We start from the raw sequence: 18,517 nt of genomic DNA, 5'->3' as shown, positions 1-18,517 counted from the left end.
AGACAGCATTCGCATAGCATCCGCCAACTCTACCATGACCCCTGAAAGAAACTCATGAAATTAAATAATGGCTGGTATAATGGCTTTACACCAGGCTTGGTTAGTGATCACTTTTCTTGCACCTTCTTCTTCGCATTCATATTTTCCCAGAACTTCCCTACTCCAAAAATTACTCCTTTCTCTTAATCAAACCTCCAGCTATCTCTAAAACGTCTGTTTATCTATTTCATACTAAGGTGTGAGTTGCTAATAGGTTTAAATCTAGGGAGTGAGGTCTCAAGAGGAATTCACATTTTAAAAGTGAGGTGCATTTTGCTCAAAATTCCACTAATATAAAGAGTGAGTGTGATCCTTTGCTATATCAGCAACACTGTGCCCCAACCTTCTCTGGGGGCCACCAAAGTCTCCTGACCCCCTACATTCCAGAAATCAGGGGTCAGCAAGTGGGTGCCCTGCTTGTGAAAAGCTGGTGACCTCTGGGAGGGAGCTTGTATGGAAGCAAGTGTTAATTTTCAAAATGTGACTGGTCGTGCTAGCAGCAACCTCACCTCATCACAATGTCCCTTGGAATGTTTTCTGAGTAAGGGGTCTAAAAGTGATCTGTCATCGCTGGTCAGTGGTACAAGCAGCTCATTCTTATGTCCTTGCCCTTCCCCCCCCACCCCGGACCCGAAACAAAACATCCCACTCTGCCCTCCTCTTCTCACATGTGAATTTTCATGTGTTCAACATTTGTCAGGTCTTCACCTTCAATGAAATGGTCAAGGCACCAAGAAATTATATCGAACACATCAAAAGTGAATACCAGGCCCATTTCCCCGTGCCTTGTAATCATAAGCTACAAAATCTGTGTTTGGAGCATGCGTGTGTGGGCCTGTTCTTGGAACAACATTTATAGACACTTCAAATGATTCCCCTCCAAAGCCATGAAAGGGTTTAGTAACACACTTTAATATATAATTTCTTAAGCATTTTTTAATAAAATACAGATATATAATTATCAATGCCTGTATGTCATTTAATATAATGATAAAAGGCTAGTCTTTGAAGTGACATGATGATTAATATTTACAGTAAAGCCTAAAGGAAACAGCATTTGTACAATATTGCTAAATTGAAAAGAAAAGATTAATTAAAAATGCTACTTGTATTGTGGTGTCATCTCAAATCACAAAGAGCAAAAAGGAAAATTCTCATCGTATTAATGCATATAGGTATAGATCATTACTTTCTATGTTTTCTCCAGATGGAAAACTCTCTTGTTCTCCTTAAATTATACCAAGCACTGAGGCTGGGATGTACTCATAATAAGGACGTTTCCCAAATCTTTGTCAAGTTATTAATACCATACACAAACATCTTATGTAGATCTACCTATTGGATATATGTCATGTGCCTTCATGCTAATTTTAAATTTAAAGATCAATACTAATTGGACAAACTGTTAGAGAACCCATGAGGAAATTTATCAGTATATATAAACAGAGTCACATTCTGTGCAAATACTGTTTAAATAGTAATCTCCCTCAATATGTAACAGCCATGCTGTTTTAAAGTAAAGAAGCAAACCAGGAGCTTCGCCCTAGCCCCATCTAACCTAGGGATCGGTTAAAGCCATTCTGGTTAGCACTGAAACACACTGCTTTTGCTTGGCAAATATATGAAATGTAGTGAGTCAATGAACAGACACATGATTTTATCCTCAATAGACATTCGGTAATCCTCTTCACCTTGCATTCTTAGCCTTTCCTATTCATCTCATTATGTGCTATCAAAGTTACTACATGCTTCGAAACCCTGTATACATTGTTTTAGGGGTCTTTAAAAAATAATACTGCTTTCATTTTCTTTTTTTCAGTTTTGAGGTTAAAAATGATGTTGAGGTTAAAAGTTTTACAGCTCCTTTATCATAATTGGTATCTTCCTCCTTAGTCTTCCAAGAGGAACTTTATAGTAATGGGCTTTGGCCTTTGCACTGCAACCCCCAAAAGACAGATTGCTGGAGATAACCCCCTGAAATTCCTTACAGCGTTATTTAACACCATGAAGGCCTAGAATCTATCTGTTTTGAGAAAGACTTCAGACAAAGGGACAAGGTTCAGGAGGGGGGAAGGTTTCAATTTGTAGGAGTTATGAGATATAAATAAGTAGCATAAATGCCTTTTTCCCTTACTTATAGACCATGGGTCAGGAATCTCAAAGCAAGGTGGAAAAAAATCCTGAATTAAAAAAAAAAAACCACTATAAAAACCTAAGGGATAGCTAACAATATAATTCTTCTTGATTTAAAAAGCTAGACATTTCTCATTGGAATCAAAGAATTTGAGGTGGATTTATTTTCTTTTTGCCATTCCAGTCATATCATATATTCCTTCCCTGGTGAAAACTGGAATTTAAAATGTCTATAGGACATTCTTTAATAGTCTACTTGATACTAAATAAAATGAGCAAAAAATCCAAAATACTGGAAATTTATTCTCTGCAGATGAATAAATACCTCTTACATGTCCAATAGAAAGTGAAAAAAATCACAAGCTTTTCCATTTTCCTTAAGAAAGTAATTACTATGGATTATGAATTTTTATAGGACCAAAGTCACCTAATACCTGTGATAAATAAGAGCAAATAGGAACACAAAAGCTAATCCTTCATGATTACAGATACCTCAGTACTATTACTAAGACTTCTACTGACTTAGGTTCTCACATTGTGCCCAAGAATAGCAGAATTCACAAGACTCTGTGTGCTGGTTACTGCTGGTTATCAACCCTCAAGTAGGAAACTGTGTAGAGCATTTTCCTGATAAATTAAGTTATATGTCTTAGTCTGGTTAGTGTCATTGCCAAGTTTTAAGTTTGCTGTTTGGTTTTTTAAAAAGTATGAGAACTTTGGTTAAACATACTACATTTATGCCAATACTCTGTGTAACTGGGGGGAAAAATAGAGGGAGGATGTGGTTTTGTAGGCTGCAAAACCCCACATGCCATATACAGTATACATATGTACCAAAGATAATTACAATCTCACCATGAGAAAGTCAAAAAAACTCAGTGAGCCTTCATTTTCTATTATATGTACATTTTACAAACTACTGATAAGTTTCTTTTCATATTGCTTTCCAAAAAGAAAAGACAAGGAAAACGAAGAAAGAATATACATTAGCCAGATTCCAATGTAGTTTAACTTAAAGGCTTCATCAGACCATATGTGCAGACACTTGAGATGATGAGAGAGTTAAGCTTCCTAGGGTCCTAGAATCAAAGAAACTCTGCTGACCCCCACTGCTAAGCAGGTGCACTCCTTCCACGGGGGGCAACATCTGCCGATCCGTCATGGTCCCACTCGGTGAGGACCCCAAGAAACTTCCTTGGGAAGAAACAATTTTCTCAGGACTGGCAGCCAGTTTGGGGGATGTGGAGAAGTTATATCCATACAAGGCACAGGGGCTGTGTAACCTGAACGTGTTATAGGAACCCTGGTGTGTCTGGTTAGCAGCAAAGGCGTTGCTGGGGGGTGAAGGCATGATGTACTGGAGCTGGGGGGACATCCCGGAAATCTGCATGGACAAGCTGGTCTGTGGGCAGCTGAAGGTGTCCCCATCCGTGCCGCCCATGGACATGTTCACCGAGGCGCTGCCGCTGACGCCCACGTAGGAGGGAGTCCTGGGCGGGGCGAAGGTTTCGCCCGTCTGATTGGTGAGCCTGTTGTAGGTCTCGGCCAAGGACGTGCTGTATCGGTTGAGGGTTAGGCTAGAGCGGGCGCATGCGGAGTAGTCAGCCGGGGCCAGACTACACAGCTGGCTGGTGTTGGGTCCCAGGTGGAAGGCTGGAGACGAGCAAGGGGAGCCGGACAGAAGATGAGGGTGGGTGGCCGCAACGCCATTCCCAGAACCTTGGAGTAAGGTGGAGGAACCTGCATTTCCTACAAAAGAAATTGAAATGTAAAGAGCATCTTTTCCTTTCAACTGTGTACACATGAGCTAGACGGACTTGTTACAAGGGGCGGGTACAAAGACGAAAAGGAGATGGTCTCCACTCTCAGGAATTGTAATTTAATTGAATTCAGACTGAAATATTTTAAACATAAATCCTCTCAATATTTTCAAGGAAATTATCTCCCCAAGGAGTGACTATTTTTTTTTCCAGAAGATATTAGGACACTATCACATAGAATTTTCACATTTTCTCCCTCAATTAGCTTTCTCAGAGTTTTCTCATTTTTTAATAATAAACACTACAAATACTGACTTTCCTGGCAACTTTAGAAAATATAAATTTCATCTTACCCTGTATCTTGTTCCAAAAGTTCCATCACCTCACTTCTACCCAACTTTTTTTTTTTTTTTTTTTTTGGCTGTACGCGGGCCTCTCACTGTTGTGGCCTCTCCCGTTGTGGAACACAGGCTCTGGACGCACAGGCTCAGCGGCCATGGCTCACGGACTCAGCTGCTCCGCGGCATGTGGGATCTTCCCGGACCGGGGCACAAACCCGTGTCCCCTGCATCGGCAGGCGGACTCTCAACCACTGCGCCACCAGGGAAGCCCCTACCCAACTTTTACTCTTTCTTTCGGCAGAGCTTCCTCTGGAGCAATATATTTTCTTGCCAAAAAAGAAGGAATTCAAAGAAAAGAGCCAAATTGGTCAAAGACACATCCTGCCTCAAACAAACTTGCAACTTCCCACTGCAAGCTTGTGTGCATCAATGACTGTACCACTCAGGGCTACTGAAATAAGGCAACCATCTAGAACTTTATTTTCTTTTTAATTGGAGTATAGTTGCTTTACAATGTTGTGTTAGTTTCTGCTGTACAACGAAGTGAATCAGCTACAGGTATACATATCTCATTTCCAAACAGAAAATGGTTTGGTGAATCACATGCTAACACAAGAGCAGAGGTCCAGCAAGTAAACAGCCCTGTGAAATAGAGAGGGGGGTTAACCCTGCATCCAATCAATAACAGTGGTGGCGGCTGACTCCCCCCTCTGGATTTGCTGACAGATTGATGTTTGCAACTTGACGGAACTTAGGGAGAGAAGAGAATTCCAATGGGCTGGATAGGTTGTAAAACCTTCATTGCTCTAGTGACAGTGTTTTATACAGCTTCTTAAAATAATCTAAAAGCCCAATCTGCCCAATGATAATTATCTAAAACCCAGCAATGCTAAATTCTCAACGGGGTGCTGGGCAGGATCAGATGTAAAATGCCTGAGTGCAGGAGTGAGCCGCGAGTCCTACCTACCAAGTACAGAAGGAAGTGTCATCCCTTTCCATGCTGCTCCCTCTGAGGAAACACCAGCCCTGGGCTCGCAGGAAATACTCAAAGGGGAGCTCAGGGAAGGTTGCCTCAGTGTGCCTGACCTTCTCATCATAAATACAAGAGAACCCTGCCTAGAGGCAATTCTGCTGAAGGAAGAGGAAGCTGGCAAGAAAGGGTAAACCGGGACCAGCATGGGCAATTATCTGTGAAGTACACCTGGTACCAGGGCCAACTAGTCTACCTCTAATTTTAAGAAGAGATTTAGGGTAAAGGTTATGAAATATATAAACAGCCTAAAACATCCAAGACTTAACCTTTGACCACAACGGCCATTTTCCTGGCCCATCCCCATACCAGACAGAAAAGAGAGGGATCCTGTAATGGGAGGATGTTGGTAATGAGGTCGCCATTATAGAGCACAAGCAATGACTTGTGCAGTTTTCAGTGCCTGAGCATCTAGGCAGGACCTGGCTGTATACATGAGCCAGGAGACTTCTTTTTTTTTTTTTCGTTTTTAAGTCTTTTTTTTTTGATGTGGACCATTTTTAAAGTCTTTATTGAATTTGTTACACTATTGCTTCTGTTTTATGTTTTGGTTTTTTGGCCGGGAGGCATGTGGGATCTTAGCTCCCAGACCAGGGATCGAACCTGCACCCCCTGCATTGGAAGGTGAAGTCTTAACCACTGGACCACCAGGGAAGTCCCTGACCCAAGAGACTTTGTGATTTACCTTGCTTGGGAATTCCAGGGATATCTTCAAAGGTGAGGGTCCGTAGTGAAGGTCTCCAGAATGCATATGACTCCACAAGGGCTTCCAAACCCATTCTAAATGGAAGGGTCAGGATGGGGGTGAACACAAGAAGCTCAGTTAGGAGCAGTTGGAGTTTGCAGCCACAATAAGCAGCTCAGAAAACACCGCTGCTGTTGACAGTGGCCCCCCACATTGGCAGGTGAGGAGCTTGGCACAAACAGAAAAAGAAATGGTTCAGAGATGAGCTACCATTCTGTCACCAGGAGCACAAGAGGATGGAATCCACCCAGGATGTCCTGTTAACGTTCTCAGAAAACTTAGCTGATCTCAGGGGATAAAAAGCTGTACCCTTGTACCAGGAAGTTGGGGTGGAGAGAGTCCATCCTAGCTGCTGTGAGTCCACGGCTTTGCTGTGATCTGGAGCTCAGACTCTCTCCCTGTTACACCACTCTCCCTCTGATGTGGAGAGCTCTGCCACAAAAGCACGCCCTGTAGAGGCATTTCTATCCAGCATCCGGTGCCTCGGCAGCCAGCTGAGAAGAGCACTCATCCTAAGAAAACTGACTTCTCTCTCAGAGGCATGATCACCACACGCAGGGCAGCCAGGGCGGGCTCTGGGGAAGAGGGGGCAGCCCTGGCTTCTCAGCCCAGCCTGGAGGATGATCCCAGGAAGGTGACCTCACAGGGCGCTACGGTATATGGAGCTAGTATCAGCACCAGACATTATTTTAAAGCCCCTACACACACTTAATGAATGGACACTTAGAGAGACAGGATAACTTCATTATGGGCTACTTACGTGGATACATGCATGTTTTAAAACAAGGGTGACTACTCTAAATACATAATAAATGTATGTACCTCCTACTGTAAGTGATTCAGATATCACTTCCATACATCAGATAACTAAGTCCTCTAGGTCATAGAAATGAGGCCCTTCACTCAACTAGCACATTCTCAAGGCCTCACCAACTATTTCCTCAATCATCTCAGTGCTAAGCAATTTGTTAATCTAGGTAACATTGTGCTTTTCATGAAATATATAGCTCCACTGTAGGAAATGTCTGATTCCCGAGTGTCAAACAGCACACGAACACCTCTTGTGATTGTCAGATGCAGTTTTATTTAATACAGATAATCTGTATTTAATGCTGATATTAAAGACAGGGTCTATCTTTAATAGCTTAGACTCCACGTGCTACTTTCCCTCCATCCCCAAGTCATGAGCTATGAACTAAGACTAGAGAAAACCGCCTCACAGAGTCACACCCCCTGTACAACATGGCGAGAGCTCTCTAAAGACCCATGGTAAGTGACCTGTGCGTGCAGCTAAAACCATCTTCCGCTGCTTGCCCTGGGCTGCCCTGAGCATGAAGGACAGAGTCTGTCTTCGGATGGAATCAGTGTGCCCCAGAGAGAGGACTATTTTGTGGTAAGGACACTGGACTGGAGATCAGGAGAACTGGGTTGTAACTACAACCCACTAACCTTGAGTAAATGTTTGAAGCTCCCTGGACTGCAGTTTCCCACAAAGTGAGGATTGGAATACAAAGCTTTAAACCCTCTCCTAGCTCTCAAGTTGTTCACCACGAAGTGATTTTTTTCCAAACAAGACATGCTATCTGTGGCTGACTACAAACCAGATCCAAGACCACTCTACTCAGCAATATTTTATGTACATTAAAGTATGGATTGGGGAGAAGGTTGGCAGCCTGGTCAGTCCCAAAGCCCCACATGACCTGCAGGTTTCATTTAATACTCAACTTATGAACGCTGGGTGCTGTTGAGCTGATTGCTCTATTTTTAGCTTGTACTAATACTCAATTTTTATGACTTTCTAGAAAGAAGCTTTTTTAAGCTAAAGAAGTTAGGACACAGTTTTGTATAAACTGCTTTGTGAAACCGCAGAGATGAGTTTTCGTAATTGTAGTTTTAAATATTCAGGATACCAAGGTAGTCCTGGAGTGATCTCAAGGGGAATTTACAAAGAGGTAAGTCCTGAGCATCGATGGGACCTAGAAATTTATTAGCTGTGGAGATGACCATCAGTGCATTATTTGCTTTAGCAGTGTAAACTGTATGATGCTTCAAATACAAACCCACAGACCAAATTTTTAGGGAGAAGTTATTGATCCTCACAAATATATAACCCTAAGCTGTAAAGGGATGCTCTGAAGGTGACAGATCGACATGTGATCTGATTTGGACCTATTGATATTTTTCTTGAAGCTGTTGTTTCACACTGCAAGTTCTAGAAAGGATTTCAGATATTTTGCAGGAAACAGTTATAAAATATTTATTAGCTGAATCTGGACTTTTTTTAAAAAAAAAGCCTTCATTTTCTCCAGTAATGGAGACTTTTTCCCATCTAGTTAAAGAAAAGATAAAAGACACCTCCTGCAGGAGTGTAGCCAAGACGGTAATTTATACAAGATGCTTTTGAACAATTTCCACATTTTATCACCTCGCTAATTTATGCTATCAAATGGCCAAGTTTATTTAGTAAAATGGTTATGTTTTTCCTGAAGTATTTAAAGAGAAGAAATTTTTGTACCTTCCTGAGTAAAACATTTTATAGGGTCAACCGTAAGGCCTAACTGAAGAATGAAACTATTCTCAGCACATAAATTCTCCTTCACGTAACAAATGTCTTGCAGGAGAGCTTTTAAGGGCTGAAGCTACTGATTCCTATAAAATAGGCTGCAGAACCATAAATAGCCAGGAGGGTATAATTTTTAATTCAGTTGTTTTATAAAGTTTAAAAAAATCACAAGTCCAAGTTTCTTGTCCTGCATAATTTGTTTATTTCATGTCTAGGGAAAAATAAAAACAGAATGTGTATTAAAAAGCAGTAACAACAGTGCAAGAAAACTGGGGGTATTAAAGAAATATTTTGAATTTTTTCTCATGGGCTTTTTTCTCTATCAATATATGAAAACATATCACCCCTCCCCCAAGTCCTCAGCAGCAACGCACCTTCCTGGTCTTACAGATAACTTTCTTTTTAAAGGAAAATAATACATAAGTTAGAAATCTTTAAAGCTGACCAAATTCTCTCTTTTCATTATAAGTGTCTTTTGCATTTATCAGTGGAAAATGTTAAAATCAGATTTTTTTAAAACTGTGAATACTGATCCATAGATATTTAGCATTCCAAAATGGGCACTGAAGAGCTTTTCTATGATAAGCAGAAGTCATTTAAATGAGAAAAAAAGTGAAACTCTTCATTTCACTAACAAGAAAGCTATGTATAAGTTCAACATGTTTTTCCTATACTAAGATATTGTTTAAACATTTGGAGTAAAATAAAAATTTAAAATTTTAACAACCTTTAAAAAGTGTTAAAACATAATTTATTATTTTTTGCGTGTCCATTAAAAACTTTAAAAGGTTTAGAGTCAGGCAATAAACAGTACCAAGCACCATGGATGCCATGCTTATATACTCCTGAAACAGCCAAAGGGAAGAAAAAATTTCTATCAAACCTAGCATTTGACCTCATGGTACCAAACAAGAGACTTAGTGGTTTATTTTCACCAATGCCTCTGAGTTTTTTTCACTGATTAAATTTTTAAAAACTAACATCTTTTCATTGTGCTGACTTATCTAGAATTCTTCCTGAAACCTTGTAATATGTATCTTATCATCTCACTTCTACTTATAGGCTTATCCACTATGACTACTACCCAAAATATACCTTTAAAAATATGTTTAAAGTTATTGCTTCAAAAACAAACTGACAGTAATGTGCAACATGATAAATATAGTGAACACTGCTGTATATTATAGAGGAAAGTTATTAAGAGAGGAAATCTTAAGAGTTCTCATCACAAGGAAAAAAAATTGTTTTTCTATTTCTTTAATTTTGTATCTATATGAGATGATGGATGTTCACTAAACTTATAGAGGTCATCATTTCATGATGTATGTAAGTCAAATCATTATGCTGGACACCTTAAACTTAGGCATGCTGTATGTCAATTGCATCTCAATAAAAGTGGAAGAAAAAAAAAAGACTGCGTACAAGCCATGTGACCCCCCCCCCCCCAATGTCAACAGCAGTGAGGTCTTTGCTAGAGCCATCCTACAGGAGAGCCTGGACTTAGTTCCTGGATGTATAGTCTCAAGCCTAAATGCTGCCCTCCTGGAGTTTCAGTGAGTTTTAATAAATTTATTCTCTGCTTTAAAAAAAAAAGAACTGAAAGAAATGCAAGGGTCATAAATAGATAAATACTCTTCGGCTATAACCAAAACCACAAGAAGATTCCATCAAAGTATTTGGCAAGGTAGAAAAGGAGTCATCCCAGGGGCTTCCTTCAGTCACCTTACCAGTGACCACCCCAGTTACTAGATTATTCAACTTTCAGAAACTCCTCTGAAAAGCGAAGTTAACCACGAGCTAATGCAACATAACAAAAGCCAAGCAAAGTTTTTCTGCACATGGAAAGAGACATCTAAAATGACAGAATCATCTCAATACAGCAGACAATGTATAGTAGGAATACCTGCAAATCTTCCTACAGAGTGAAGCCCTGTTATTAGTCGGTCTTGTTGATCTGCCTGCGCTAAGTTTAAGGCTTAGGGCAGGTGTTTAAATGAATCATTGCATATGAAGATGAAATCAAGTCTTTCTGCAAGCATTGGAGTTTATTCTGAGAAAAGGTCTCTGTCTACACTACCTTGCCCAGCTAATCAGCTGAAAGAACTAAAAGTCTGCACTACTGCTTGATTGTTTTCTCTCTACAATTTTAAGTGAAATTGTTCCTAAAATAAGATAATCGGGGATTTTGACCTCATGTAGACACCGCCTATCAATACCAAGTTTTCAAGAAGTATTTCTGGAGTAAAGTGATAAAAAAATGTCTCAAATACTTTTTAAAAACAAAGTGCTTTTAAAAACATTTAAGTCCAAGTCTTACCCTGAAAGGGCATCTGGAGAACGTTAGTCTATTCTTACTATCAACAGTTATTTTAGAAAACGTTGCACCGAACTGTATTGGGATAGAATCATATCAATAAATTCAAAAACTCTTGGCACACAGACTAGGGTGGTCTGCTTTTTGATAAAAAATAATAGAGTGGAATTCATTATTGTAGCTCTCCCACTTAGTACAAACACCATAAAACACGACACAGAAAAAATAAACAAGTGTGTGGCTGTCAGTAGAGCCAAGACAAATTTGGAAACCAAAGAACATCAGCTGTCTTGGCAGTGAGGAGTAGTCTCATATTCTAGTTGGAAATCTGAGTGAACAAGAGTCTGTCCTATTTCGAAGACAGATCAATACATAATTGTGACATCACTAAGCAAATTCTAAACCAAGAGCAGATGCAGAGAGTATTTTGATTTGGGATATTAAAGCCCCTGGATCTTGAGGGGCAGGTTTCCACAAGGCCCCTTCAGAGGCAGCATGCACTGTACACCCTGAGAACTTCCGTTTTCACCCCAGCATTTCACATCAATATTAATCTTAGAAATGGGCAAAATGCCACACCCAAAATAAGTTACATCCAAGGCTCAATGATATTAGTAAATTTAAATCCTCATCAGAAGTGATTTCAAAACCATGTCAGTAAATTTAATTGTTTACTTTGTAATGGAAAGTTCACAATAAAAAATCAAATATATTTATCACAGCCAGAATGTTTTTCACTAAGGCTCACCTGTTACGCCCAGAGTCTCGGAAGCCTTTGGCAAAGGGATTCCTATCTATCTTCAGGCGAGTAATCTGCAGAGCAGAAAAAAAAATCACATCAAGTCTTATTATAAATGCCAAGGAAGGTTATTAAAAATGGAAATGATGGAAGAACGATAAGTAACTCCAAAATTAACTGTCAGAGGATGTACTGTGTTCTTCCCTGTTTCTCAGGTATTTTATTATATTAGTAGCAAAGCTACATGAAAATTTCAGAAATCATCTAGACATTCATTTGCTATGAAAAGGACATTCCCCCGCCTCTGTTCAAGCTCTGTAATAGATAAAGTTTGCTTTGCTTTTAATATCCCTGGAGAAGGAGATTCTGAATCATCTGTTGATAATTTGCCCTTTGTTTGACAATCTCTCTAAACTAAAGTTCTTCCCTTTATTAACGCTGTGACATGTGTCTGTTTCTCTTGCAGTAGTGGTGATGCAGAGCAGCTAATATCCAGCTTCTATTTAACAGACATTTATACGCTCGAATGTTGTTAACCTTCTTCAGAAATAGGCAATATACATTCCTTTAACTTTGTCTCTCCTTGAATCATCTTTATGGCTCTCATCTCCTCTTTTATCTATGGATTCGTGACCTGGTCAGAGCACTACAGTGAATGTCTAACCAGAGGTAACCATGACTTGAAGGTTCTAATGGGATTCAATCTTATATATGTAGGAGAAATAAATAATGGCTTCATTTTAACTACAGTTGTAATTTGTTGACTCACAACCAGATTTTTGCCCAGGAAGACCCCAAGATTTGAGGGAAACATTTTTGCAAGTGGTCTAATCGTCTCCATTAAAAACAACTTTTTGTAGTCATACCATCCTGAAATCCTGAAACCAAACTGACACTAGTAAACAATGTCCCATTTGTTTCTTACCAGATCTCCACTTTGCCCAAAGGAGTTAACAGCCTATTCTAAGAAGCACATCGTGCTTTGTTTTCTGTGTTCCCTGGTTTAGTGGAATCTCCAAAGTTAATGAACATCCTTCTTTCTTATTGTGCCATTTTGGCCAAGGACAAATGAACACTGCTGGACGACACTAAGGCAAAGAAAGGCACCCTTGGAAAGTCGTCCGCAATCCCCCTATATTATGCCGTGTATGCTCTCAACCATCTGCCAATCAGCCATGCAACACCTGAGGTAGGTGTACTCCATATGCTGCTGTCTTAGTTTGTGGATAAAACTACATTATAAACGAGATAATGTAAGAGTCTGCTAAGTAATTCACCATGTCTGCCACTCTGCCATTGAAAGAATTCTTTATAATTCATTATAGCTCAATTATCTGTTCATTTAAATCATGTTTAAAGAACATTTAATAACTTAAGTGTTCATTTAAAATAGTATTTTAAAAAAGAGTACATATTTATATAATGGTGCCTTGTCTAAATATAGGTTTTTCGCAATTACTATTATAATGATTTTTTATTGCTGACATCACATCTGTTGAGTGCATACCATGTATGCTGTAATATGAGTTTTGTGCATATTATTTTATTGAGTTCTCATAGCAACTTAGATGTAGTTATTATCCCAATTTTATGTTTCTTTTAGACTGGGTTAAGTTTCCTATGATCATAAGGTTAACTGGCCGTAGAACTGGGCTAGCACCCCAGGCTTTAGAGCCCACGCTGGTAGCCACCAAGCATGGGCTGCTTACCAATTCTCCAAAAGTTCTTCAAAATAGCAGCCAGGAAGTTTAAAAAAATGAACATGGTTTTTCATCATCAATTTTCTTTTCTTCTAATTTTTCCATCCTCTTAATCGATTTGTCAACATTTGTGAATTGGTGTTAGTCACCAACATGTACCAAAAGCCCACTGCAGCTCGTTTATTGTATCACAGAGGCTAGTAGAAAATACACTTTTAACACAGTTAATTGGGTGCGTTGGAGAGAGACTGACAGACAGACAGACAGACAGAGAAAAAAGATGAACTGGGTAACAAATGCCTCTGCTCTTTTCTCCCCATGCATTATATTTTTCCTTTAATAAAAAACATTTTCTACACCTGACATATTTTAAGAATATCTTCCTAATTATCTCCAGCCCTTGCGGGCCTGTCACTGTTGCGGCCTCTACCGCTGCGGAGCCCAGGCTCCAGACGTGCAGGCTCAGCGGCCATGGCTCCCGGGCCCAGCTGCTCCGCGGCATGTGGGATCTCCCCGGACCGGGGCACGAACCTGTGTCCCCTGCATCGGCAGGCGGACTCTCAACCACTGCGCCACCAGGGAAGCCCTCTCCAGCCCTTTTAAAGGTTAATTTCATGTTCCCTCCCAAAAACCTGTATAGAAGTGTGACAACTTGAGTATGAGAGGACAGGACAGCCTGGGCTGTGGGACAGGTGTCACCACATGGACGAGAACAGATGAGCCTCTCAGCCCTAAAGGAGGACGCACAGGACAGGGTCCAAATCTCCTAAGAAGCTTTAAAACAACAGAAAACACAACAGAGAGTTTATAAAGCCTAAAATTGTTAACTGAGATGTATATAAATGTAAAGAGAAGTGGAAACCTAAAATAATTCTGCTGACCGTTGAAATTTTAAAAAAATCTACCACAGACCACATCAGCCTCAACTCCTTCGCTATTTCTTATGAAAACTGTCCAGAATTACATGGATCAAATAATTGCCTCAATTCAGTTATCCACCTGTTTGACACAGCCTTAAAGAAGTACATATACTTACTCATATAGAAAAGAAGTTTTTCACTTTTCAAATTATTTCCAATTTTATGAAACGATTACTCCACAATCGCTCATCTCTCAGACTATATAAGCATATGCATCACCCTCTATCACAATTAAAGCATATCTTGAAAGAAATAGCCCTTTTGTATATATATATACTAAAATGACTGCATAGGATAAATGCTTCTGAAATATTTCCCATAATATATGGATGGTAGCTTTAAAATAAAGTGAGCTGTCAAATCCCATGCCCTGTGACGCAACTCACTTTCATATCCTACATGTCTATTTCCTAGTCAATACACATGCTTTCTAATTTTAATTACGACATCAGGATTCAATGTCTCAAAATGGAAAGTAAACCTACACTGCCAGTCATGAGACACACTCTGGTCTAAAGAAATCCTCATTAGAGTAGCTTTACATGAGGAATAATGGATAAATAATTGTTATTACAATACATATATATTCTGGATGGCAAATGCTTTATGACAATTCATAACATTTAGATACAGTGAAAAGAAGAGTAGCTTTCAATCTGCACATGAAATTAAACGGCTAGAAAGATCCCAATTCTAAGAACAGTACCTGCTGGTTCTGATAGGCGGTGACAGTGGTGAAAACAGTTTCTGGAAAGGAGAATGCCTTCACTCCCTCCCCACATGGAACAGGCTTGATGGGAGAAAGATCATCCCCACAGTCTTTACGGATGACATGGACTCGCGGTTGGTATTTGTGCATAGAATGAAGAATAATCTATGTCAAGGAAAGAGAAGCCAAATTTGTCAGCAACTTCTGCCTTGACTAAATCTTTAACGTGCAAAATGAATCCCAGTTGGAAATAAAAATATCCAAGGCTCTGAAAGTGCCAATTTAATAAAGTATATCAAAATTGGACTGAGACTGCTAGGAAGCTGTTTGCAAAGTGTGCATAAAAATACAAATGAAAAAAAGTAATCACTATTTTGGCGGAACCCTGTGTATAAACATACGAATGTAACATCAAATTTTCTGTTTCTAAAAACACAAGAATAAATTCATAAGCCTTTTATTTATAATGAGCCTAATGGAACACAGAGTCCAAGACAATAAAACTAAGAGTGAGACTGAAATGATTATTTGAATTCTACCACACCCATCCCCTAAAAATAAATATTTGCACACCAAGGTTTTCTTCAGAAACATTTTTTCCCTTGTTGGTGACCACAACATGTCTATTCAAGGGCAAAGGGATTTTAAGGATACCCCAGGGTGTGACTTATGCGTGGCTCACAAAGTCTCTGGTTTGCCTGGAGAGCCCAGCGTCCGTGCTCCCATCATAACAAGGCTTCCAAAACCCAGATGCCTGGCGATGCAAAAGCTCTCAGACTCAGCTAGGGGAATCTGATGATACGGTTCAACTGCCTTCTGCCCAAAGACTCCACTTCTGAGAATTTATCCTAAGTAAATATTCCAAATCCAGAAAAGCGTTTCATATACAAAGATGTGCAGCGCACCATTTATAACAGTGGAAAAACTATAAACCACTGACATGAGTAGACTGGTTAGGTAAATGAAAGTCCACACAGTGGGATACAACATTATTCAGCCATTACTAACGCTTTTAGGACATTTTTAACCACATAATGAAACGCTTCTTTTTAAATCTTAAATTACAATAAAGGATCCAAGTTGTTTTTCAACTTATCATAACTACATAAAAGTAGATAGTAAAAAGGACCCATACAAAGATATGAAGAGTGGTCACAGCTCTGGATGATGGAATTGTGCGTGAATGCTTTCTTCTTCTTTATACGTTTTATACTGTCAAGGTTGAGCAGGTGGGGTAAAGAAATAGCCCTAACCCTCTATGCCTACTTTCTGGAGATCAGCACGGTGCTTTGTGACCACCTAGAGGGGTGTGATAGGGACCAGGTGGAGGGAGACGCAAGAGGGAGGGGATATGGGGGGATATATGTATACATTTAGCTGATTCACTTTGTTATACAGCAGAAAGTAACACAACATTGTAAAGCCATTATACTCCAATAGAGACGTTAATAAATAAATAAATAAATGCAGTGCGTGATTCTGGATTGGAACCCAGACAGGAAAAAACCGTACTCAAAAGATATTATTGCGACAGCTGGAAATTTTTGAATATGGACTGTGTATTAAAAATAGTATATGTCGGGCTTCCCTGGTGGCACAGTGGTTGAGGGTCCGCCTGCCGATGCAGGGGACACGGGTTTGTGCCCCGGTCCGGGAGGATCCCACATGCTGCGGAGTGGCTCGGCCCGCCCGTGAGCCATGGCCGCTGAGCCTGCGCGTCCGGAGCCTGTGCTCCGCAACGGGAGAGGCCACAACAGTGAGAGGCCCGCGTACCGCAAAAAAAAAAAAAAAAAAAAAAAAAAATTGTATATGTCAATGATTAAAAAAAAAAAGAAACAGCTCTATCCAATGGGATTTTCTATTTGCTGCCAGGAATCCAAATTAATATATTCACTAATGAGTTTAGTTAATGAATCTATATGTTTCCTGAGCTATACAATTTGAATTCCGGTTTTGAGGAGTTAGGAGTTTGGAGAAATGCTTAAACAAAGGTCTGGGAAAAACACAGTGGTTGGTTGACCTGCCTCATGTTTTTCAGGATGTGCGCAGTTTAAATAAGCCACATTCAGAATCACTGGTCCGCCCAAACACAAATAGCCCTCTACCTGTAGAGTGTGTTTGCTGCCCCCAAAGGATGTCTTTACACTCTGTTATTAACCAACAGTTTTGGGGGTTTTTTAACCCTAAAATTTTCTTTCTATCAGTGGAGGAAATGCCTGGATAGCAGATCTAATGATGGGACCCACCAGACCTTCCTGATGGAACAATAGCATGAGTCTGAGGAAAGGACAAGAGGGGACAAGAGCTTTCATCATCACCCAGGGACACACAACGCAAATCAGCAACCTCTGGAAAAGTCTGTTTCCAGGTTTAAAAAAGGACAGAATTTCAACTAACTCATTCATGGCTCACAAAATCAGTTTAAAGTGTTGCAACTGGAAATTTTTAAAATAAGTAAAATTAGCAAATAAAGCAGAAAAATAGAGTGTGCTGCTTGTAGTAAGAATAGATACTGTTTTCCAAAACACTGTCTGCTTTCTGTGTGTGTGTGTGTGTGTGTGTGTGTGTGTGTGTGTGTGTGTGTGTACACTAAGTCTAACATGAAATGTATGTCTGGCTGTGAGTCAGGTAAAAAGTATGAAAAAGCAAGATTTAATTCCAATGATTAGCAAATTCCAGAGCAGACTAAAAATTGGAAAAAGCCACTTTACATTAAACAAACAAAAATACAGTGCATGGCCAAGAAGACGAGAGTGAACTGGCTTGTAGTGAAGGAAACAAAAATTCATTTGGGTTTCTGTTTACTAGTCAATGAAAAGTGGGTTCTTGTTTTATAAAGTCTTTGTTCTCTCAAGCAGATTTCTCTGTATAGCTATATACACTTTAATTTCATTTATTTGTTTATATCCTTACGAAATCTCCAAAATGACTTAAGGTGGGGTATACTGGGGTAGGGTACAGAAATAGATGAGGCATGCCTATGTTTGCACATTAAAGGGTAACTGCCAATAGCAACCTGAAAATTATTCAAGGAAAATAATATACTTTCAATATGATCTATAGGAATATAGTATATCCCTGGAAATTTTAAGAGAATGCTAAACGAGCCTTAGTTATTCTCATAAAATAGCATGATTTGCTTTTTTTTTTCCATTATTTGCTTTTTAATGAACTATCAAAGTTATAATGACAAGTGTTCAAGAATATTTTTTAACATCTTTATTGGAGTATAATTGATTTACAGTGGTGTGTTAGTTTCTGCTTTATAACAAAATGAATCAGTTATACATATACATATGTTCCCATATCTCTTCCCTCTTGCATCTCCCTCCCTCCCACCCCCCCATCCCACCCCTCTAGGTGGTCACAAACCACCTAGCTGATCTCCCTGTGCTATGTGGCTGCTTCCCACTAGCTATCTACCTTACGTTTGGTAGTGTATAAATGTCCATGCCACTCTCTCACTTTGTCACAGCTTACCCTTCCCCCTCCCCATATCCTCAAGTCCATGCTCTAGTAGGTCT

General features: G+C 39.6%; 1 protein-coding gene across 1 annotated transcript in view; it reads right to left on the bottom strand.

Moving 5' to 3' along the window:
- Positions 1–1,011: 1,011 nt before the first annotated feature.
- The window catches only part of TBX18 (T-box transcription factor 18), a 30,276-nt gene continuing 12,770 nt past the window's right edge, over positions 1,012–18,517 (bottom strand). Inside the window, exons 5-8 of the mRNA XM_060168153.1 lie at positions 14,991–15,158; positions 11,674–11,738; positions 5,989–6,083; positions 1,012–3,921 (exon numbers count right to left, since the gene is read on the bottom strand). Coding sequence (XP_060024136.1) covers positions 3,197–3,921; positions 5,989–6,083; positions 11,674–11,738; positions 14,991–15,158 — 1,053 coding nt within the window. The 3' untranslated portion in view covers positions 1,012–3,196. The remainder of the gene's footprint in view (positions 3,922–5,988; positions 6,084–11,673; positions 11,739–14,990; positions 15,159–18,517) is intronic.

This window comes from Lagenorhynchus albirostris, chromosome 12 (genome assembly GCF_949774975.1).
Source record: "Lagenorhynchus albirostris chromosome 12, mLagAlb1.1, whole genome shotgun sequence".
Taxonomy (NCBI): domain Eukaryota; kingdom Metazoa; phylum Chordata; class Mammalia; order Artiodactyla; family Delphinidae; genus Lagenorhynchus; species Lagenorhynchus albirostris.
The sequence above is the reverse complement of the archived record's forward strand: the minus strand, read 5'-3'. Positions and strand labels throughout refer to the sequence as shown.